We start from the raw sequence: 24595 nt of genomic DNA on the forward strand, positions 1-24595 counted from the left end.
AAAACAAAAAGGGGGCAATCACTTGGCTGGGAGTGTACTACAGGCCTCCAAACAAACAGGGAGAGATAGAGGAGCAGATATGTAGGCAAATCTCAGAGAGGTGTAAAAATGATAGGGTAATAATAGTAGGGGATTTCAACTTATCCAATATCAACTGGGATAGTCAGTGCAAAAAGGCTTAAATGGGGTGGAATTCTTAAAGTGCATACAGGAGAGCTTTTTGAGCCAGCATGTAGAAAGTCCTACAAGAGAGAGGGCGGTACTGGACCTAATCCTAGGGAATGATACCGGCCAAGTGGTAGTAGTGTCAGTGGGGGAGCATTTTGGGGATAGTGACCATACTCTAAGATTTAAAGTAGTTATGGAAAAGGACAAAGAGGAACCGGAAATAAAAGTACTGAATTGGGGGAAGGCTGATTTCAATATGGTAAAACAGGACCTGGCCAAAGTGGACTGGGAGCAGCTACTTGTAGGAAAGTCTACATCAGACCAGTGGGAGTCATTCAAAAAGGAAATAGTGAGAGTTCAGGGCCAACATGTTCCCGTAAATCTCCACTTGGAGAGTCAGCGATTAATCAGGGATACTCAACATGGCCTTGTCAGGGGGAGATCGTATCTAACAAACTTGATTGAATTTTTCGAGGAAGTGACTAGATGTGTAAATGAGGGTAAAGCAGTTGATGTAGTCTACATGGACTTCAGTAAGTATTTTGATAAGGTCCCACATAGGAAATTGGTTAAGAAGATAAGAGCCCATGGGATCCAGGGCAATTTGGCAAATTGGATCCAAAATTGGCTTAGTGGCAGGAGACAGAGGATGATGGTTGAGGGTTGTTTTTGCGATTGGAAGCCTGTGACCAGTGGTGTACATAATGTTTGTAATGTATATTAATGATTTAGTCGTGAATATAGGAGGTATGATCAGTAAGTTCGCAGATGACACGAAAATTGGTGATGTCGTAAATAGTGAGGAGGAAAGTCTTAGATTACAGGTTGATATAGATAGGCTGGTAAGATGGGCGTAGCAGTGGCAAATGGAATTTAATCCTGAGAAGTGTCAAGTGATGCATCTTGGTAGGACCCTAGGAAGTACAGAGGGTCAGAGGGACCTTGGTGTACTTGTCCATAGATCACTGAAGGTAGCAGCACAAGTAGATAAGATGGTTAGACAGGCATATGGAATACCTGCCTTTATTAGCCGAGGCAAAGAATATAAGAGCAGGGAGGTTATGTACAGTTCTGGGCACCACACTACAGGAAGGATGTGATTGCACTGGAGAGGGTGCAGAGGAGATTCACCAGGATGTCGCCTAGACTGGAGCATTTCAGCTATGAAGAGAGATTGGATAGGCTAGGGTTGTTTTCCTTAGAGCAGAGAAGGCTGAGGGGGGAGCTTTTTGAGGTATACAAAATTATGAGGGGCATTTTTAGGATAAATAGGAAGGAACTTTTTCCCTTCGCGGTGGGGTCAATAACCAGGGGGCATGGATATAAGGTAAGGGGCAGGAGGTTTAGAGGGGATTTGAGGAAACATTTTTTCACCCAGAGGGTGGTTGGAATCTGGAACACACTGCCTGAAGAGGTAGTAAAGGCCAGAACCCTCACAACATTTAAGAAGTATTTAGATGAGCACTTGAAACGCCAGAGCATACAAGGCTACGGTCCAAGTGCTGGAAAATAGGATTAGAATAGATAGCTGCTTGATGGCCGGCACAGACACGATGGGCCGAAGGGCCTGTTTCTGTGCTGTATAACTCTATGACTTTATGACTCTAACCTGAAAGTAGTTAATGATCTTTTTAATAAGTGCTGGTGGTGGTCTCCGTCCTGCTGCATGTTCAGCTGTGCGAGGTTAAGAGAGGGCGTTGACTGAAGTTTTGTTCCAAAAGGGCATCACTGGTGTCAAATCAATGTTGCACACTGATTAGCATTATGACCTGCCTACTCTCTCTACTTCTGGTGGACGTTCATTGCATGCGTATTAAGGCCTACACCGAGCTCATCTTTTACTGCAAAATTCATTACTGCTTCCAGTTGCAGATTAAATAAATCAGGCATCAATGTGCATTCTTGTCTTACCCCAACTGTTGATCTAAACCATTCTGTTAGTTTCCTATCCACTTAACAGCACTCAGGTATTTGTTATAGATGTTTTCTATCAGTCTGACAAGTTTCTCAGGAATTCTGTACACACTTATGATATGCCATATTCCTTCTCATTATGTACTGTTGAAGGGAAGATGTAGTTGTAATATTTTCACTAAAATTGGTGCAGCACTACAATAAAAACAAAATACTTGCATTTATATAATTTGTAATATCATTGCTGGAATGTCTCGAGCAACTTCATACAATTAACAATTTTTAGAATGCAGTGACATATGTAAGCAAATATGCAGTGGAGCTTTAATGGAATTTGTACAGTGGAATCCAATTAGCGATTTGTGCTGCAGAACTTTGGTCAAGTGCTTCTCTTGAATAATGCATGTTACTGTATATTGGATGGAGGGTGATAGTATGTACAATACATTGAACATCTATACTTTTCACAAATCCACTCAGAAGCTAAATCTTTGTTTAATCACTTTAAAATTGAAAAATTTGCTCTCTCAAATACCACCCAGTCCTAAAATATTGATATTTTGAGATTCTAATATGAATGAAACATTGAAGAAGTGTTTGAACTTGTATTGTCAGTAAAAGCAAAATGGTTATTTATTGACAGCTGTGGGAAAGAAGATAAGGCTGAATGAGGAGTGATGTTATGTTGTGCTTGTAATAGGAACATTGGCTAGAAGGACGTTAAAAATAAGGACTAGGTTTCCACCCAATCATAGTCTAGCACACATTAACACTTTAGTATTTGTTGTGGTAATGGTCATTTATCACATGAGAAAAGTCAAAACAAATCGTAGAGTTATGTGTTATGTAACACCTGGGGCTGGATTTTACCAGCCTGCATGAGGGGTCCGGAAACGGTAGCAGAATGTGTCGGGAGGGGCGCCCAACATCTTCCCGCCACCACGGGATTTATCAACGACAGGAACATTAATGGCCTGGCCGCCTGCCAACTGGAAGCCAATTAGTGGCCACTTGCCGCCCCCATCGGCATTTTACCGGCATCAGGAGGTGCCGTTGCTGTTTCGGGTGACCACCAGGTAAACCGTGGCAGCCTCCCAGAGGGTTCTGTTGGGAGGGGAGGCCATCCTTTATGACCATTCCATGGCCCATGGAGGGGACCCCCCAGTGGAAATGGCCCTGGCACAGTGAAAAGAAAACTTAACTGGCCTTTGAGGACGCCTCAATGGTGGTGAGCAGCTGACCCTCTGGTTGGGCCATCAGCTTTGAGAGGTGGGCCATCATCCTCAATTGGACCGCCTTCACAGCAGCCACCTATTAATTGGCTGCCGCCAGGAAAATGCCACCTAGGGTCCTGTTCTGGAGCAAGATAAGGAACGGCTTTGAGTTATATAATCAGACATTTGATTGTACCTTTTAGGATTCCACTGATCTCTTAATATAAAACAATGAATAAATCTACATTACATATTTCTTCACAAGAGTATTCACACTTATGTCACTTCAGTTAAACATTGTGAAAAATAAAGCCATCATATTTAGGTCATGTCGCCAATTCCAGCCCCCACCCTGGCCATTGTCTCAGATTAAAGCCAATTGTTTGCAACCTCACTGTCTCATTTCACCCTGAACTGTGCTTCTGACCCCACAACCTCTCCACCCCTACTACTGAATCCTCATTCATGCTTTGTTTCCTCCAAACTTCACTATTCCCATCATGAAGGGTCACTGACCTGAGACGTTAACTCTGCTTCTCTCTGCGCAGATGCTGCCAGACTTGCTGAGTATTTCCAGCATTTATTGTTCGTGTTTCAAATTTCCAGCATCTGCAGTATTTTGCTTTTAATTCACTATTCCCATGCTTTCTTAGCCGGCCTCCCATCATCCACCCTTCATTGACTTCAGCTGATCCAAAACTTTGATGCCCATATCATAACTAAGTTCCCTTCACTCTTCACCCCTGTGCTCTCTGACTCTCCGCTGCCTTCAATTTAAAATTCTCATCCTCATGTTCAAATCCCTTCCCTATCCCTTTAACATCTTCCTGCCCTACAGCACTCCAAGAACTCTGTTTTCCTCCAACGCTGCCTCTTGTGCATCCTGCCCTCCCTTCACCTCAACATGCCTTCAGCCGTCTAAATCCTAAACTGGGAAATTCCCTCCATAAATCTCCACTTCTCCATCTTTCCCTCCTTCTTTAAACCCATCCTTAAAGTCTATGTCTTTCACCCCATCTGATGTCATCTTCTTTGGCTTGGTGTCAATTTTTGGTTGATTCCACTTCACTGAAGCCCTCTGGGACATCTTTCTACATTAAAGGTGCTATATAATTGCAAGTTGTTGCAGTTCTGGTTTGCAATTGTGAGTTTCTGACTTCTGAATTATCAGATATTTCTCATTTTCTGCATAAATTTGGTATAACATTGTTCACGGTTATACAAATTGAGTCAGGAATTGGTAACGTAAGTGGTATTTACATGGGATTATATTTCCTCTTGAATCATGCTTGTAAATGAGACTGGAGAGATGGCTACATTTTTTTCCAGCACCATCATCTGATGCTACCCGTGGAGCTATCTACACTTAGCCTCAATGCTACTTCAGTAAAAAAAACTGTTTAACTGTGTTGAATTTGTTAACTATTAATATTATTCTTAGATTTCAGTTAAAAGAGAAGGCTATTGAAAAATTCACACATGAAATACGACTGCTTGAAGAAATGAATGCACGATCCAGAGAACAAGTACGGCACTGAATCATGAATAAAAGCTATTGTAATAGATTAAGGATCTTTTGTGAACCTTGCTACATGACAAAGACATAATTCACCAAAACAATTATCGGCAGGAAAAATATGACAGAAAAATGCAGTAAAAATTAACTGTTAACATTGAGCACATTAAAATTCAGTCTAATCTTTGCGTTCAGATTGCTAATGAAACTGCTGAGGTAATATTGTAACACAGTGGCCGCTGCATAATTTGGTTTATTGCAGCCTGTCCCCCTTAACAGACTTGTTCCACGTGGTGTTGTTTCAATTGACATATGAATATTTGGATTAGAATAAGAACACAAGAGCACTGTAATTTGTGACCCTGCCATGTATCCAAGCTCTTGTATAGTATGAGAGTAGTATATGGAGTGATGGCATGAATCAAAACCCACGATTCAATCCTTTAACATTAAAACAAATGGGGATGAAAATTTATCAAAAGGGAAAATACATTCTTTGTCACCAGTTATCCCTTTGTCTCACACCTAACCAGGTTTATTGTACTGGTGACATCCCACTTATATTTTTCTCCTTTACAAACCTGGCATGCACACTTGCATCTGTAGTTACTGCAAAACAAAAATAAACACTAGGAGCCCAAGAAATTTTACCCCACCTCTACTCTGAGATCTCTCATTGAATCCAACTTTTGGCCTTCAATGCACTACCACATAACATATTCTGAGGCATAAGGGAAGCATAAAAAGTAGTCATATGCATCTTGCTAGTTTTATTTGTATAAATCAACATTTCCTTTCCACTAAGTAGGATTACAGCATGAGTAAAGCAGAGAAAAAAATGCTACAATCATCAAAAATTACATGAGGCTTTCTAAAATTTCATTAATAACTGCACAACTATGATGCCTGTCTTTCTGAAATTTGAAGTGTGCTTCTCTTATGCTAAAAGTGATATAATTAAATATATTTGACAATTATGCACAAATAATTCAAAGTAAACTCTATAATAACAAACTTCACAGGTACAATTATGAAGCACAGACATTTACAGCACAGAAGGAGGCCATTTGGCTCATCAAGTCCATGCCAGCTCTCCTCAGAGCCCCTCTGCTGTCGGGAACATTGGGGGGGAGGCAGTGAAGATTGGTGCGGCAGAGGCCTGCCACCGACCCCAACAGCGATAGGCCCCATGCCGATCTCGGTGGCAGTGGCGAGGCCTTGTGGTGGCTGCCCCACCGCTTGGTGATGGGACCCCCATTTAAATATGTAAACTAATTTACATACCTGATTTAATGAGGGTCCCGCCACCTCCTTAATTGCTGCATTGATCTTCATTTGGGCGGCCGATAAGGCCGCACCTTCGAATCCCTGTTCAGGGAAACATGGCGCAACACCTGTGGGGAGGTGTAAGAAGGATTTTTTTCTCTGTGCGTGAGGGGGGAAGCGGGGTTAAAATGCTGCAAATTGGTCAGGGGGTGCTGGGAAGGGGTAAAGGGCAAGGTGCCTAACTTTGGGCGGGGTGGGGGGGGGGGTGCGGTGACAGGTCAAATTTTAATTATCTGAATTCCAGCAGGGAAAAAGGCAGGAATGTTGTGATTTGCCATTGCTGGGTGGGAGAGTGCATGGTACGTTTATTTTATTTAGTTTTCGGAAGCTTAAACTTACCTGACCCTTTAAATTTTAAATGTGCATTGAGGGCTGTAAGCCCTTTAAAAATGGCACCGGTGCCTGCACATTGGTGCCGGACGCCGTTGCCTGTGGCAGCCCGCCCGCCCCTGCACCACATCGCGGGGAACGGGCGCCGCGGCCATGCATTTGAAATCGTGGCGGATCCGTGATGCAGTGCCCATGCAGGCGGGCCAAATTTTTTTATTTGGCAGCAGACTCTTAAAATGCAGCCCATGCAGTCAGTGCCCTCCCTGGCTTGATCCTCATAGCCCTGCAAGTCTATTTCTCTCAGGTGGCCATCCAACTTCCTCTTGAAGTCATTGATCATGTCTGCTTCCACCACCCTTGTGGGCAGCGATTTCCAGGTCATTACCACCCGCTGCATAAAAACGTGCTTCCTCATATTCTCTTTGCATCTTTTGCCCAAAACTTTCAATCTGTGTTCCCTAGTCCTTATACCATTTGTTAATGGGAACAGTTTTTCCTTGTCTAACTTATCTAAGCCTGTCATTATCTTGTACACTTCCATTAAATCTCCCCTAACTAAAATCCTCCATCCCTGGAACCATTCTGGTAAATCTGCTTTGTACCCTCTCAAGGACCCTCACATCCTTCCTGAGGTGTGGTGACCCAAACTGGACGCAAAACTACAGTTGGGGCCTAACCAGAGTAAATTAATCATCTTAAAATGGAGAATAAATTCTTAATTTCAATATATAAATGAAATTATGTAATAGGTTTCTCTCTAAAATTCCAAGGGAGAAACATTTGTTCACATACCCCCACTTAAAGCAGCGCTACGCAGACTTGAACAGATTCCCCAGAAGCAGACAGTGCCTCGGGCCACTACCTGCATGACTCATGCAGGTTTCTCCATTGATATCATTGAAGAAACCAGCTTGAAGTGTCATTACGTGAACGTATTTCTCCCCCAAATATCTATTATACAGCAAAAGTACTATTTAGTTGAATATATCGGCTTACTGTTCAAATTACTGACTTTAATTAAGTGGAAACTTTTTAAACAGATGACCAATGAGACTATTTGAGTCTTTTTACTAATTACTTCCTCGCCAATGTTCATCCGATCCCTTTTCTCAAGACATGAACTCTTTACTAAGATTCATGGGTGCTAGATGCCCTCCAGTATCTCATTCAGACTGGTCTATTATTCACGTCTGAGCATTAGCAGTGCATGTTAGCCGGCCATTCAACCTTGTGGTCATTACAGTTAAACCCAATCCTATCCTCACTCAATGTGAACACATCTGCACTTCTAGCAGAGATGGCTGGGTAATAATTGGGATTGCAAGCTCAATATAACTCTGATATTGAAGCCAATTTTAGCATCCTTATTTGCACTGCAGTTGAGAACAGCTAATTCAGTGCAGACTGGGGATTGGAGTTGAAGCTTAAAATCAGCCATGATTGTACTGAATGGCGGAGCAGGCTCGTTGGGCCATATGGTCAACTCCTGCTCCTATTTCTTGTGTTCTTGTGCTCTGCATGATTCATCTGTTCTACTCATCTCATCCTATCTTAACAAATGTTGCATGTACATTTTGTCATGTAACTGACACTGTTATTTTGTCTGCATTGAGACTTAAATGATTAATTAATAATTGTGATGCACTTTGCACTTTATGGGGGGGAATGTTATGTTGGCGGCGGGGGTCTCGACATCGGGGGGAAACCAATGCCAAGAACCCCACAACCTCTCTTCTACGGAAGGCCCACCAAACTTAGTGCCAATCAGGCACATAACTGGACAGTGGCGGGCCTTCCATCAGATTTAGGACCCTGTTGCCAGAAGTCCCAGCCTTGCAGAGTTGTCGGCCAGTCAGAGGCAGGCAGCTGCAGCGCCACCGCGGGGGTGGTGGCTGCTGCTGTAGCTGCAATGACCAGATACCTAGGAGTGGTGCTGGAACCAGGCTTAAGGTAGGTCAGGGTGAGAGGAGTCTCGCGGGATGGGGGTGTAGGGGGTCGGCAGCAGGGCACGGGCATGGCCCTCAGCAGGCCCTGTCCTTCTCGATGCCAGGTCCATCATTCAGGCATTAAGTGCCTTTCAACGATATTTCAGAATACTCAGAATACGTATATTCCTACTATAAAGAAAAATTCTAAGGGGAGGACCCGGCATCTGTGGTTAACTAAAGAAGTTAAGGAAAGCATCAAACTTGAGGAAAAAGCATATAATTGCGCAAAAATGAGTGGCAGGTCAGATGATTGGTCAGAATATAAAAAATAGCAAAGGTTAATCAGGACAAAGAAATTAGAGTATGAGAGGAAGCTAGCTAGAAATGTAAAAACAGATACCAAGAGTTTCTACAGGTATTTAAAAAGGAAAAGAGTAAGTAAAGTGATTGTTGGTCCTCCAGAGAGTAAGAATAGGGAGTTAATAGTAGATAATGAAATGGCGGATGAAACTAACAAATATTTTGCTTCTGCCTTCACTATAGAGGATATAAAAAGCATTCCAGTAATAGCTGTAAATCAGGAGGTGGAAGGAAGAGAGGAACTTGGTGAAATTACAATCACCAGGGAAGCGGTACTAAGCAAACTGATGGCGCTGCAGGCTGACAAGTCCCTGGTTCCTGATGGGCTTCATCTTAGGGTCTTAAAAGAGGTGGCTAATGAGGTAGTAGATGCGTTGGTGTTAATTTTTCAAAATTTGCTGGATTCTGGAAAGGTTCCATCAGATTGAAAAGTAGCAAATATAACCCCTCTATTCAAGAAGTGGGGGGAGGCAGAAAACAGATAACTATAGGCCAATTAGCTTGACATCTGTCGTGGGGAAGGTGATAGAGTCGATCATTAAGGAGACTATAGCTGGGCACTTAAAAAAACTCAAGGTAATCGGGAGTAGTCACCATGGTTTTGTGAAACATAAATCATGTTTAACCAATTTATTGGAGTTCTTTGAAGGCATAACATGTGCTGTGGATAAAGGGGACCCCTTTAACGTAGTTGGATTTCGAGAAGGCATTTGAAAAGGTGTCACATAAAAAGTTATTGCACAAAGTAGAAGCTCATGGTGTAGGGGTAACATATTCGCATGGATAGAAGATTGGCTGGCTGGCAGAAAACAGAGAGTATGAATAAATGGGTCCCTTTCTGATTGGCAGGATGTGATGCGTGGAGTCCTGTAGGGGTCTGTGCTGGGGCCTCAACTTTTTACAATTTATATCAATGATTTAGATGAGGGGAGCAATGGCATGGTAGATAAATTTTCAAATTGTTATGCGTCTGTTATACAGGGCATTGGTGAGACCACATCTCGAATACTGTGTTCAGTTTTGGTTTCTTTATTTAAGGAAGGATGTAAATGCATTGGAGGCGGTTCAGAGGAGGTTTACTAGATTGATAAGCTGGACTGAGCGAGTTGTCTTATGAAGAGAGGTTGGACAGACTGGGCTTATTTTTACTGGAGTTTAGAAGAGTGAGGGGAGACTTGATTGAGGTATATAAGATCCTGAACAGTCTTGACAAGGTGGATGTGGAAAGGATGTTTTCTCTTGTGGGTGAGTCCAGAACAAGGGGGCACGGTTTTAAAGTTAGGGGTCGCCTGTTTAGGACAGAGATGAGGAGAATTTTTTTCTGTCAGAGGGTTGTACGACTTTGGAACTCTCTGTTTCAGAAGTTGGTGGAGGAGGTAGATAGATTCTTGTTAGGCAAGGAAATCAAAGGTTATCGGGGGTCGATGGGGGTGTGGAATTCGAGACACAAACAGATCAGCCATGATCTTATTGAAAGGTGGAGCAGGCTCGAGGGGCCGAATGGCCTACTTCGTGTGTTCGTATGTAACGAGGGACATTCCCCCCCCCCCCCAAACCCGGAGCCATAAAGCAGACTGCACGGTTTTTCGGTCTGCGGTGAGAAGAGGGCCTTAATTGGGGGTTAATTACCCAGTCAAGGGCCTTAATTGGCGGCGGGGTGGGAGGGCCACTCAAAGGCCTTCCTGCCCTGGAATAAATTTCGTCAGAACCGGGATAGTAGCAGGGTCCCCCCCCCTCACCCTATTTATTTATTTAGAGATACAACACTGAAACAGGCCCTTCGGCCCACCGAGTCTGTGCCGACCAACAACCGCCCATTTATACTAACCCTCATATTCATCTCATATTCCCTACCACCTACCTACACTAGGGGCAATTTACAATGGCCAATTTACCTATCACCTGCAAGTCTTTGGCTGTTGGAGGAAACCGGAGCACCCGGCGAAAACCCACGCGGTCACAGGGAGAACTTGCAAACTCAGCACAGGCAGTACCCAGAATCGAACCCAGGTCCCTGGAGCTGTGAGGCTGCGGTGCTAGCCGCTGTGCCGCCCCATTTTATTTTATTTTATTTTATTTTATGCTCTCTTTGCCTCCAAACCTGCCGCGGGGGAGAGCATAAAATTCCACCCTATGAGTTTTACTTCAATCATCAATCGTGTTTTTAGAACCACATCTGTTCCCTTCCCTGCTTATGCATTCACTGCACCAGACACAATTACTGCTCTTAAACTGGTTCTTTACGTAAAAGTAGCCTGTGAGGTCTTCTTTTTTTGCATCTGTTCATGTCTAAATGGTGAGAGATTGCAGAGCTGTGAGATGCAAAGAGATCTGTGTGTCCTCGTGTATGAATCGCAAAAGGTTAGTATGCAGGTTCAGCAAGTAATTAAGAAAACTAATAGAATGTTATCGTTTATTGCAAGGGGAATTGAATACAAAAGTAGGGAGCTTATGCTTCCATTATACAGGGGACTGGTGAGACCACATCTGGAGTACTGTGTACAGTATTGGTCTCCTTATTTAAGGAAAGATGAAAATGGGTTGGAAGCAGTTAAGAGAAGGTTTACGAGACTAATGCGAAGATGATTCTCGACAGGGGTGAGAGTAACAGGGTAGTTGTTATGGGGGACTTTAACTTTCCAAATATCGACTGGAAATACTATAGTTCGAGTACTTTAGATGGGTCAGTTTTTGTCCAGTGTGTGCAGGAGGGTTTTCTGACACAGTATGTAGACAGGCCAACCAGGGGCGACGCCACATTGGATTTGGTACTGGGAAATGAACCCGGCCAGGTGTTAGATTTAGATGTAGGTGAGCACTTTGGTGATAGTGATCACAATTCAGTTAGGTTTACCTTAGCGATGGGCAGGGACAGGTATATACCGTAGGGCAAGAATTATAACTGGGGGAAAGGAAATTATGATGCGATTAGGCAAGATTTAGGATGCGTAGGATGGGGAAGGAAACTGCAGGGGATGGGAACAATCGAAATGTGGAGATTATTCAAGGAGCAGCTACTGCGTGTCCTTGATAAGTATGTACCTGTGAGGCAGGGAGGAAGTTGTCGTGCGAGGGAGCCGTGGTTTACTAAAGAAGTTGAAGCGCTTGTCAAAAGGAAGAAGAAGGCTTATGTTAGGATGAGACGTGAAGGCTCAGTTAGGGCGCTTGAGAGCTACAAGCTAGCCAGGAAGGATCTAAAGGGAGAGCTAAGAAGAGCAAGGAGAGGACACGAGAAGTCATTGGTGGATCGGATCAGGGAAAACCCTAAGGCTTTCTATAGGTATATCAGGAATAAAAGAATGACTAGAGTTAGATTAGGGCCAATCAAGGATAGTAGTGGGAAGTTGTGTGTGGAATCAGAGGAGATAGGGGAAGTGTTAAATGAATATTTTGCATCAGTATTTACAGTAGAGAAAGAAAATGTTGTTGAGAATACTGAGATTCAGGCTACGAGGCTAGATGGGATTGAGGTTCACAAGGAGGAGGTGTTAGCAATTTTGGAAAGTGTGAAAATAGATAAGTCCCCTGGGCCAGATGGGATTTATCCTAGGATTCTCTGGGAAGCTATGGAGGAGATTGCAGAGCCTTTGTCCTTGATCTTTATGTCGTCATTGTCGACAGGAGTAGTGCCGGAAGACTGGAGGATTGCAAATGTTGTCCCCTTGTTCAAGAAGGGGAGTAGAGACAGCCCTGGTAATTATAGACCTGTGAGCCTTACTTCGGTTGTGGGTAAAATGTTGGAAAAGGTTATAAGAGACAGGATTTATAATCATCTTGAAAAGAATAAGTGCATTAGAGATAGTCAGCACGGTTTTGTGACGGGTAGGTCGTGCCTCACAAACCTTATTGAGTTTTTCGAGAAGGTGACCAAACAGGTGGATGAGGGTAAAGCAGTGGATGTGGTGTATATGGATTTCAGTAAGGCATTTGATAAGGTTCCCCACGGTAGGCTATTGCAGAAAATACGGAAGTATGGGGTTGAAGGTGATTTAGAGCTTTGGATCAGAAATTTGCTAGCTGAAAGAAGACAGAGGGTGGTGGTTGATGGCAAATGTTCATCCTGGAGTTTAGTTACTAGTGGTGTACCGCAAGGATCTGTTTTGGGGCCACTGCTGTTTGTCATTTTTATAAATGACCTGGAAGAGGGTGTAGAAGGGTGGGTTAGTAAATTTGCAGATGACACTAAGGTCGGTGGAGTTGTGGATAGTGCCGAAGGATGTTGTCGGGTACAGAGAGACATAGATAGGCTGCAGAGCTGGGCTGAGAGATGGCAAATGGAGTTTAATGTGGAAAATTGTGAGGTGATTCACTTTGGAAGGAGTAACAGGAATGCAGAGTACTGGGCTAATGGGAAGATTCTTGGTAGTGTAGATGAACAGAGAGATCTTGGTGTCCAGGTGCATAAATCCTGAAGGTTGCTAACCAGGTTAATAGGGCTGTTAAGAAGGCATATGGTGTGTTAGCTTTTATTAGTAGGGGGGTCGAGTTTCGGAGCCACGAGGTCATGCTGCAGCTGTACAAAACTCTGGTGAGACCGCACCTGGAGTATTGCGTGCAGTTCTGGTCACCGCATTATAGGAAGGATGTGGAAGCTATGGAAAGGGTGCAGAGGAGATTTACTAGGATGTTGCCTGGTATGGAGGGAAGGTCTTACGAGGAAAGGCTGAGGGACTTGAGGTTGTTTTTGTTGGAGAGAAGGAGGAGGAGAGGTGACTTAATAGAGACATATAAGATAATCAGAGGGTTAGACAGGGTGGATAGTGAGCGTCTTTTTCCTCGGATGGTGATGGCAAACACGAGGGGACATAGCTTCAAGTTGAGGGGTGATAGATATAGGACAGATGTGAGAGGTAGTTTCTTTACTCAGAGAGTAGTAAGGGCGTGGAACGCCCTGCCTGCAGCAGTAGTAGATTCGCCAACTTTAAGGGCATTTAAGTGGACATTGGATAGACACATGGATGAAAATGGAATAGGGTAGGTCAGATGGTTTCACAGGTCGGCGCAACATCGAGGGCCGAAGGGCCTGTACTGCGCTGTAATGTTCTAATTTAATTCTAATACCTGGAATGGGCAGGTTTTCTTATGAGGAAAGGTTGGACAGGCTCGGCTTGTTTCTGCTGGAATTTAGAAGAAGTAAGAGGTGTCTTAATTGAAACATATAAGATCCTAAGGGGTCTTGACAGGGTGAATGTGGAAAGGATGCTTCCTCTTGTAGGAGAATTTAGAATTAGGGATCACTTTTTAAAAATAAAGGGTTGCCCATTTAAGACAAAGATGAGGAGAAATTTTTTTCTCTCAGAGGGCCGTGAGTCTTTGGAACTCTCTTCCTCAAAAAGGAAGCAGAGTGTTTGAATATTTTTAAGGCAGAGGTAGATAGATTCTTGATAAGTAAGGGGGTGAAAGGTTATTGGGGGTAGGCGGGAATGTGGAGTTAAGGTTACAATCAGATCAGCCATGATCCTATTGAATAGCAGAGCCGGCTCAAGGGGCTGAGAGGTAAAGGCCTGCTTGGGTCTGCAAAAAAAAACCCGACCCAAGCCTGACAGAACCACATCCAACCCGAGCCCGATCCGTGTCCTTCCATTTTTTCCCTTTCCCAACCCGACCCGACGCGACCATCAGTTAACTTACCTTCTGTTTTTCACTTTGTTGCTGATCTGCACAAGATAAAAATAACTGTAACAAAACAACCTTTCTAGTCCAAAAATTAAATTAACAGCGGAGCCACTTACCTGTGATAGAGTGTGTCCGGCCTGACCCGACCCGACCCGAGCCAAATGACAGACGCGGAAGTGCAACCCGACCTGACCCGAACCCGACACATGTCGTCAGGTCCTGTTGGATTCGGGTCGGGTAGCAGGCCTTTACCAAGAGGCCTACTCCTCCTAATTGGTATATTTGTGGCACAGATATAAACCTGTCATATGCACAAACAGTGAGCATAAACTTGCATTCTCACTAAATTTGTGGCACAACATATTGGAACACTATCTTGTCACCCTGATAAACTTTCTTCTTAAACTTAGTTTTATTATTTCTGTGAGTGAGGAATTACTGTTTTTCCTGAACAGTTTTTTGCCAGTAGTTTTCTTTGTCTATTTGTCACTTCAGAGTGACTACCTTTGACATCAGGGCAGCATTTGACCAAGTGTGGTATCAAGGCGCCCTAGTCATAGTGAAGTCAATGGGAATCGCTCCATTGCCTAGAGTCATACCTAGCACTAAGGAAGCTGGTCATGGTTGTTGGAGGACAACCATCTCAGCCCAAGGTGTCAGCTTTGATTTTTGTGCTTAAGTCCTTGAGTGGGACGTGAAACCACAACTTACTGACTCAGAGGTGAGAGTGCCGTCAACTGAACCGCTGCTGATGTTAACTCAGCTACTGCTGATGCACATGTCTAACAATGTCAGTACCAAATGCTCTTAAAACAGATATGGCATAGTTAGATGCAAACTGAAACATTATTAAAACAAAACAAACTCAATTTTAAAATAATTTTTGTTGGGGAGGGGGGGTGGAGTTGACAGGACGGGACCAAGCAGAGTTCTGTATCATTTTGCAATGATGATATCACATACAGATATGTTTGATACAATCTACATCATTACATTATATTTCTGTACAAACAAAAAAAGTTTGGCAAATACATTTTCATGCTCTGTACCAATGCTGTTTTAATATCGAATTTATCTGCATTTTTATTAGAATGAACTGTTGAAGAAGGAGCAGAAGGAACAAATCAGAATACTAGTCAGAAGGGCCAAGGAACAAGAGAAAGATCTGGAACGCAAAGAGAAAATCAACAATGAGCAAGTTGAAAAGGCCATGAAAGAAAACTTGGAGCTAATTAAACAAAACAAACAACAAGTACAAGGTATTAGCAATGATATTAGCTAAATTCCTTTTTCAAGACCTTTGATAATCACTTACATTTTCATCAGCTACAATGGTTCATGTATAAACCTTCTTCAATTGCAGTGGGTTGTGTATAAGCCATATTTTACATATTCTGGTGAGTTTGCACTTCAGTATTCAAAGAAACAGTTACTCACATGCAAACCTGGACACTTACTCTGTGGCATTGTCCTATCCATTCTTAATTCTTGCATAATGTTGACATGTTCACTTTTAATTTTGCAATCTGACAAGTGACAATTTTTCAGGCCCTTTAGCAATGGGCTGGGAGGCAGGAAGTCTGGCAAAATGGTGCAAAAAGGCATTGGGGGGATGCCCAGTGTCTTCCCACCACCATGCCATTTTGCCAGCGGCAGGAAGTTGGCAGAATGGCCCCTGTTGGGAAGCTAATTGAGCCACTTGTGGCCAATTAAAACCACTTCCTGTCTCTGCAGGCATTTTGCCCATGTTGAGGGGGGTGGGGGCTTGGGGCCCACCGTTGCATGGAAAGACTGCACAGTGAAACCTGGCAACCTCCCAGCAGGTTCTGGGATGTCCCTCTTACACTCCTTTATGGGCACTCAATGGCCCACACAGGGGGTCCCCTGGCGGTCGATCTCACGGCAGTGGCACCACCAGCGCTTAGTAACCACCCCAACCCTCCAATTTCCAGCAATGGCCCCTGCTAGTGGGATGGTCTGGCCACCACCGGCAATATAACTCCCCCAGTCTGCCACCGGCCAAAGCGGGGTTGCCTCCCGCTTTCAGTTCTGGCGGCGTGTCCTCCACAAAATTCAGCATCTGATCTATTTTGGCAAGCCTTAAAAAGAAATTGTCATGTTTCTTCATTACACAAATAATATGGATGTATTGAAATGTTTATATTACCATTAGTAAGCACTTATACTGATATTCTAGTTATCGGTCCCCTTTATAATTCTATGTAAGTGAGTGCATTTTACATTAGTTAAAATTGGGCTCATAGTGTCAGAACAAGTCCTGAATCTAAAGGCAGGACCTGCTCTGACACAAGAGTGAAGCAAAGTGAAAATCCCTGAAAGAGGGTGTCTCACTACCTTTCACTTTGGAGTCAGTTTCCATTTTCTTATATTTTTACATCATTGTTACATCTCCAACCCAAAACATTCATGTCTAAGGTTTTAAGATTCCAAATTAGCTTATCTTTTGAACAGTAATATTAGGCAGTCCAAATACTATTAAGCAGTTGCACAAATAAACTAGGCACACACCCAGAACAAAGTACAATACTCCTACTTGTCAGACATTGCAGATGACGTCAGACACTGAATGCATCAATCACATACATTATAATAGCAAAATTAGGTTAAACATTGGGAATTACAAGTACTTGATTCTGAAATGTTTCGCAATTTCTCAGATTGCTTACTGACAATATTTCTAAATAAGATTAGCTTTTCTGTGGGTCACTGACATTCAGCATTCAGTTATTCCTCTGAAAGATAAAACGTACAACTTCTTTCTTTTAGTAAGCCGGCTGATGAGTGCTTTACCTCCCACTGAGATACTCAGCTACATTTCTGAGGATGGCCTTAACAAGTCAACATCTGTGGTCCATTGTCACTGTCCGTGGCTGTTGTCATCTTTTGGAAGCACAGAAGATGCAACACCTTCCCTTTCAACTTCTCCCTTCCCACTGTCCAGGTCCCAAACATTCTTTCCAGGTGAAACAGAAATTTCCTTGTACTTCTTTCAACTTGGTGTTCTGCATTCACTGCTCACAATGTGGTCTTCTCTACACTGGGGAGACCAAACGCAGATTGCTTTGCAGAACACCTCCATTCAGTCCGCAAGCATAAACCTGACCTTCTGGTCACTTGTCATTTTACATCTCCACCACACTCCACTCTGACCTCGGCCTCGTACACTGTTCCAATTAAACTCAGCACAAGTTTGAGGAACAGAACCTCATCTATCGATTAGGCACTTCACACATTTCCGGACTCAAAATTAAGTTCAACAATTTCAGATCATAGTTATTGCTCTCATTTTTCTGGATAGCAGGATTGATGGAGTCCATGTGTGCAGACTGCTGTCTGAACAGTTGACCTGTTGAATGTATTGCTAGGTGCAGTGACCTTAGATTCAAAGCTTGTACTTTTTCTGTGTCTGTCCTTTACTGGAAAATGAAACTGAAAGCTTTGGGGTTCTGCGGAAATCAGAACTCGATGGAACCAGGTAAACAAACAGTTATATGATTAGCGGTGTGACCAGAGGCATGAGACTGGAGCTCAGTTTACAGTTTACAAGATTGCATACTGCAGTGTTGAAGCAAGAAACAGACGTTTTTTCCAAAAAAAACAAGCTGCTGTGATTAGAACCTGTTTTCTGGGAGCTGGCCCTTGGAAAATACGAGTTGCTCCGGCTGTTTTCGGTCCCATAAAAAGTTACTAGTAGAACCACACCATCAACACTGTTGTGAGCAGGGCCGAGATTGTTAGCGAGGCGAAAAGACTAAATCATTGAAGGGAACACTGCAATGCTTGCTATTGACGAGAAAGCATCACATCTGTGTCTGCATTTTGCAAGATGGGATCTGGAGATCTCCCTGAAATGCTCAGAGATCTGAAGGACTTTGTGACCGTAACTGGAGCTATCTTTGCTGAGAGGACTGCTCAGAAGATACGTGAGATCTAGCTTTGTTGCATCTGATAATTAACGTGTAATCTTTAAGCTATATTTTATGTATGGACTGTGATTTAACTGTTAGTTCATGTTTAATTTATGTTGTTTTGGTTTGAGTGTCATTGTAAAATTTATAAAAGTGAAATCTTGTCCGTTTCTTTTCTTTTCCAAATTGGGATTGGTCAGTGGATTGGATTCTTTTGGCTTGTAATCTCCACAGGGATCATAACACAGGTCCTGGTAACGCAGAAGAAAAATACTGCAGATACTGGAAATCTGAAATAAAAACAGAAAATGCTGGAGATACTCAGCAGGTCAGGCAGTATCTGTGGAGAGAGAAACAGAGTTAATGTATCAGGTCAATGATCTTTCATCCAGCATTTTCTGAAAGATCATTGACCTGATACATTAACTCGGTTTCTCTCTCCACAGACACTGCGTGACCTGCTGAGTATTATTTCCAGCATTTTCTGTTTTTATTTCAAGTACTGGTAATGGTTCTACTGTTGCAATTTACACCTGCTCTGGATCCATGTTTTGTTTCTTTATTGTCCCATTACCATTCTTTTTTGCCTCACACCATCATCCCTTTTGTAATTTAATCACTCCTGCCTTTTACCCTATCACAGTACTTCCCATTTGTTCCTTTGTTGCTTCCCCCCCATGCTCCCCACATTCTTTCCCTGGCTTTGTATTTGTATTTGTTAAATCTTTAACTCTTTCAGTTCTGATGAAAGGTCATTAATCTGAAATATTGGGCTGCACTTTACGAGGGGAGTTGGAGCCCTGACATAGGGGTTAAAAGCAGGTCCCGACCCCATTCTTGCTGGCAGAGGAACCTGCTCGGCTATTTTACCACAGGCAGTCTTGTAATTGGCTGCCTGTGGGCCCACCATCCAATTAAGGATGGTAGGCAGGCTGCTGATGCTGCTGGCCTAATCAGAAGGCCAGTAGCTCTCAAGCCTCAGTAGTGCTATTGGGAGAGGTGGTCACTGCTGAGGTATGCAGGAGACATCTGAGCCGTCTGACGAAAAGAATGTTTGACGACAAAGACCTCAAACTTGGCACCAAGCTCATGATCTACAGGGCCACAGTGTTACCTGCCCTCCTGTGTGTGTCGGAAACATGAACACTGTACAGCAGACATCTCAAAGCCCTGGAGAGATATCACCAGCGGTGCCTCAGCAGGATCCTGCAAATTCAGTGACAGGACAGGTGCTCCAATATCAGTGTCCTCTCTCAGGCCAGCATCTCCAATATCGAGACACTAGTCATGGTTAGTCAATTATGCTGGGCTGGCCACATCGTCCGCATGCCTGACACAAAACTCCCAAAACAAGCTTTCTACTCTGTGCTCCGTCATGGCAAGAGGCTACCAGGAGGGCAGAGGAAATGATACAAGGATGTCCTTAAAGCCTCCCTGAAAAAATGTGACGTCTCCACCGATTCGTGAGACTGTCTTGCCCGAGACTTCCCAAGGTGGAGAAGAAGCATCCGCGAAGGTGCCAGCCATTTCAAGCAACAACGACATGTCCAGGCTGCGACCAAGTGCAAACAGTGGAAGGAGAGTTCGGAATTTCGAGCATCCCAATCACTTGCCTCACCAAACACCACCTGCCCTACCTGTGGCAAAGTGTGCAGATCCAGAATTGGACTATTCAGTCACCTAAGGACCCACAACCCTGGAGTGGAAGAAAGTCATCCTCGTTCCCAAAGGACTGCCTAAGAGAAGAGCTCCCTGCTATTTTACCACCTCCACCACCACCCCCCCCCCTCCACCCCACCTTCCAGGGGCTAGTAAAATCCTGGCCTTTAACTCTGTTTCCCTCTCCAGAGGTGTTGCCTGACTTCCTGAGTGTTGACAACACTTTTTGTTTTTATTTCTGATTTGACCCTGAGATGAGCTTTCAATCACATATCTGAGCTGTCACTAAGAATGCCTATTTTGATCTCCGTAACATCGCCTGTCTTTGCCCCTGCCTCAGCTCTTCTGCTGCTGAAACACTCATCCACGCCTTTGCTACCTCGAGACTTGAATATTTTAACACACTCCGGGCCAGCATCCCACATTCTACCCTCAGGAAGTTAAGGAGAGTATTAGACTAAAAGAAGAGGCTTACAATGTTGCAAAAAATAGTAGCAAGTCTGAAGATTCAGAATGTTTTAGAAACCAGCAAAGGGCCACCAAAAAGTTGATAAAATGGGAAAAAATAGAATATGAGAGTAAACTAGCCAGCAAGATAAAAACAGATTGTAAGAGCTTTTATAAGTACATAAAAAGGAAGAGAGTAGCTAAAGAGATGTTGGTCCGTTAGAGGCAAAGACAGGAGAAATCATCATGGGAAATGAGGAAGTGGTAGAGGCATTGAACAAATATTTTATGTCTGTCTTCACAGGAGAAGATACTAGTTCCATACCAGAAATAGGCAGTACCCTGGGGCTAAAAAGAGTGAAGAAATTAAGGATATTGATATCAGCCGAGAAAAAGTATTGGAGAAACCTGAGGGACTAAAATCTGACAAGTCCCCGGGACCAGATGGCCTACATCCTAGGGTTCTAAAAGAGATTGCTGAAGAGGTAGTAGATGCACTGGCTATGATTTTCCAGAATTCGTTAGATTCAGGAATGGTCCCATCAGATTGGAAATTGGCAAATTTTACACCGCTTTTCAAGAAAGGAGGTAGAAAGAAAACAGGGAACGACAGGCTAGTTAGCCGAACATCAGTCATTGGGAAGATGCTGGAAACTATTATTAAAGAAGTCTGAACATTGCACTTAGAAAAGTGTAGTATGATTAGAAAAAGTTAGCATGGTTTTACTAAAGGGAGATCCTATTTGACAAATTTATTAGAGTTTTTTGAGGATGTAACTAGCAGGGTAGATAAAGGGGAACCAGTAGATGTAGTATACCTGGATTTCCAAATGGCATTCGATAAGGTGCCACATAAAAGATTAATAGGAAAGATAAGGCCTCATGATGTTGGGGATAATATATTAGCATGGATAGAGGATTGGTTAACAGACAGGAAGCAGAGAGTAGGCATAAATGGGGCATTTTCAAGTTGGCAGGCAGTGAATAGTGGGGTGCCACAAGGATCAGTGCTGGCGTCTCAGCTATTTACAATCTATATTAATGACTTGGATGAAGAGACAGAGAGTATTGTATCTAAGTTTGCTGATGACACAAAACTTGGTGGAAAGGGGAGGATATAGAGAGGCTGCAAAGAGATATAGACAGGCGAAGTGAGTGGGCAACAAGATGGCAAATGGAGTATGATGTCAGGAAGTGTGAAGTTGTTCACTTTGGTCGTAAAAATCGAAAAGCAGAACATTTTTTAAAAGGTGTGAAACTGGTAAGTGTTGATATTCAGAGAGACTTGGGGGTACTCGTATAGGGAACGCACAAAGTTAACATGCAGGTGTAATAGGCTATTAGGAAGGCAAATGGCATGTTGGCATTTATTGCAAGGAGATTGGAGTACAGGAATAAAGAAGGCTTACTTCAACTGGACAGGGCTTTGGTGAGACCGCACCTGGAATACTGTATACAGTTTTGGTCTCACATTTAAGAAAGCTCATACTTGCGCTGGAGGTGGTGCAGCGAAGATTTACTAAATTGGTCCCTGGGATGAGGGGCTTGTCCTATGCTGACAGGCCGAGTAAATTGGGCCTATATTCTCTGGAGTTTAGAAGAATGAGGGGTGATCTAATTGAGACATGCAAGATTCTAAAAGGGGTTGATGGGGTAGAAGCTGAGGTATTGTTTCCGTTGGTCGGGGAATCTAGAACACGGGGGCATAGTCTCACTATAAGGGGCCAATCATTCAGGAGGAGAAATTACTACACAAAGAGTTGTGAATCTCTGGAATTCTCTACCACAGGGGGTTGTGGATGTTTCATTATTGAATACATTTAAGGCTGGGATTTTTGGTCTCACAAGGAATCAAGGGATATGGGGAGCTGGCAGGAAATTGGAATTGAAGCCCAAGATCAGCCATGATCATATTGAATGGTGAAGCAGGCTCGATTGGCCATATGGTCTACTTCTGCTCCTGTCTCACCTGTTCTTGTGTTCTTGTACCCTTCCTATACTTGAGGTCATCCAAAACTTTACTGCCTGTGTCCTAACTAGCACCAAATCCCCTTCACCCATGTGAACCTACATTGGCTCCCGGTTAAACAATGCTTCAATTTAAAAATTCTCATCCTTGTTTTCAAATCCCTCCACGAACAGGCCCCTCCCTTTCCCTAATCTCCTCCAGCCCTACAACCCTCCGAAATATCTGTGCTCCTCTAATTCTGTCCTCTTGAGCAACCCCAATTTTAATCACTCCACCCTGGTGGCCAAATCTTCAGCTGCCTAGGCCCTAAGCTCTGGAATTCCCTCCCTACACCTCTCTGCCTCTCTACCTCACTGTTCTCCTTAAAGTCTACCTCTTTGACCAAGCTTTTGGTCATCTGTCCTAATATCTCCTTATGTGGCATGGTATCATATTTTATTTTATAAAGCCTCTATGAAATGCCTTAGGACATTTTATTATGTTAAAGGCACTACATAAATACAGTTGTTGTTGTCGTTGACTGTAGTGTGTTTCAGAATGGCTAGCTGAGCTACAAAGATTAGCATTGACATGAAGCTAAAACCAACTTGTAGCCACACAAAATTTTGTACCTTAGGTGTCCTTTCTGGTTATAAATGAGTTTAATGTCACAGTTCAATTATAATATCCTAGCCCATTATCTTTTGCATAGTAGCTCCTCCTTGAAGACAAAGCTTTATGTTTTAAAACATAAATATTAACTTTTCTGCTGGTATAAAGTTAGTTCATCAGTTTAGATGGGAGCAGTGAGAGGTACAGCGTGGATTTCCATTGGTTTCCTATCATTTCACACAGTATCACTTGATGACAATGCAAAGTTGCTGGCATTTTCAAGCGTATAAGGTAAGTTTTTATTTCACAGTATGTAATCTCAATCTCAGAGAGGTGACATAAATGACTGGAAAATGGGAAGGTTCATAACTTTGGATGCATAAGCTGTTGGGAGAGCACACAAAAAGCACACTTTGGGGTTGAGTTTCCGTGGGAGGGTTCTCCTAATCATCCACCATAACATGCTCTTTAATCAAATGCAAGGTCAGCAAGAGCCACTTTGGAGAATTTAAGCTTTTCTGTACCTCACTGAGAAAAATCACATGGAATTTCTATTCAGAGCCTGTTACTAATCATATGTCTGATAACAGCAAAGAGGAGAACTATACTTGCAAATCTACTTCACATCTTTATGACACAGCAACTCATTAGGTGGGGAATACCAAAGCCAATTTGTCTTGCTATCTGAAGGTACAGTTAATGAGGTTATTTTGTTTTTAAGTTTTCAGAGACAGTCTTTTCTGCCCTCCCCCAAATTCTTTTTATTTCTCGCTCAATCACCACCTCTCGCCTTGTAAAGAATTCTGAGATATTCCCTTAAATGATGTGTTGTATAAAAACCTTGCGTATACGTAAGCACCGTGAACTAGAGAAAAATTTTAAGGTGCTTCGCAGAGATGCAAAGGAAACCGATACTGAGAAATGGAGGGCCCTCTTACGAGATTTACCAAAAACTTAATCATAAAGGTGGGTTTTAAAGAGGGCTAAAGGAGGAGAAGGAAGTAGGGAGGCAAAAAGGTTTAGGAATACTAGAGAATGAGAACTAAGTGACTGAAGGATGCTAATAGAGAGGCAAAGAAAGGGAGGATGCTCAAAAGGCCAGTGTTAGATGAGCAAGGAGTATGGTGGGTAGGTTGTAGTGCTCAAGTAGCAATTTAAATCTGAAAAATTGGGTGATTAGAAGTCAGTACAGATCAGTGAGGCCAGATGTGATAGGAGCGTGACTTGATCTGGGTTAGGATGTGCTGAAGGACAAGAATGGGAGGTCAGTTATAAAGAGTAATGGAGATAATTTTAAGTTTTTATGGTAGTGTAAAATGTGCAATGAGATCAGCCACCCCTTGAAATCAATACAAAAGAAAATTGGAAGAGCAATTCCTGCGTCATGTGGGAACATCAGCATACTTCATGGCTCTTGGGGGATATGTGTCTCCAGCTGCTTGAGCTCAGGATTTCCGTGCTTGAGGGGCAGCTGCAATCACTGTGGAGCATCAGGGAGCAGGAGAGTTTTCTGGATTGTACATTCCAGGAGGTGGTCACCCCACAGGCAGTGAGAGTTCAGGGTAGCAGATGGGTGGTCATCCAGAAGAGGAGGAAGTGACAGGAAGTGCAGGAATCTTCAGGGTGTG

The 24595-nt window shown here is 43.2% G+C and overlaps 1 protein-coding gene across 3 annotated transcripts in view; it reads left to right on the forward strand.

The window, feature by feature from the left end:
- Positions 1-24595, forward strand: part of ccdc83 (coiled-coil domain containing 83) — a 107145-nt gene that overhangs the window by 34252 nt on the left and 48298 nt on the right. For all 3 annotated transcript variants that reach the window (XM_068032882.1, XM_068032884.1, XM_068032885.1), the window contains exons 3-4: positions 4738-4822; positions 15463-15631. In XM_068032882.1, the coding sequence (XP_067888983.1) occupies positions 4738-4822; positions 15463-15631 (254 nt within the window). The remainder of the gene's footprint in view (positions 1-4737; positions 4823-15462; positions 15632-24595) is intronic.

This window comes from Heterodontus francisci, chromosome 6 (assembly GCF_036365525.1).
Source record: "Heterodontus francisci isolate sHetFra1 chromosome 6, sHetFra1.hap1, whole genome shotgun sequence".
Classification (NCBI taxonomy): Eukaryota; Metazoa; Chordata; class Chondrichthyes; order Heterodontiformes; family Heterodontidae; genus Heterodontus; species Heterodontus francisci.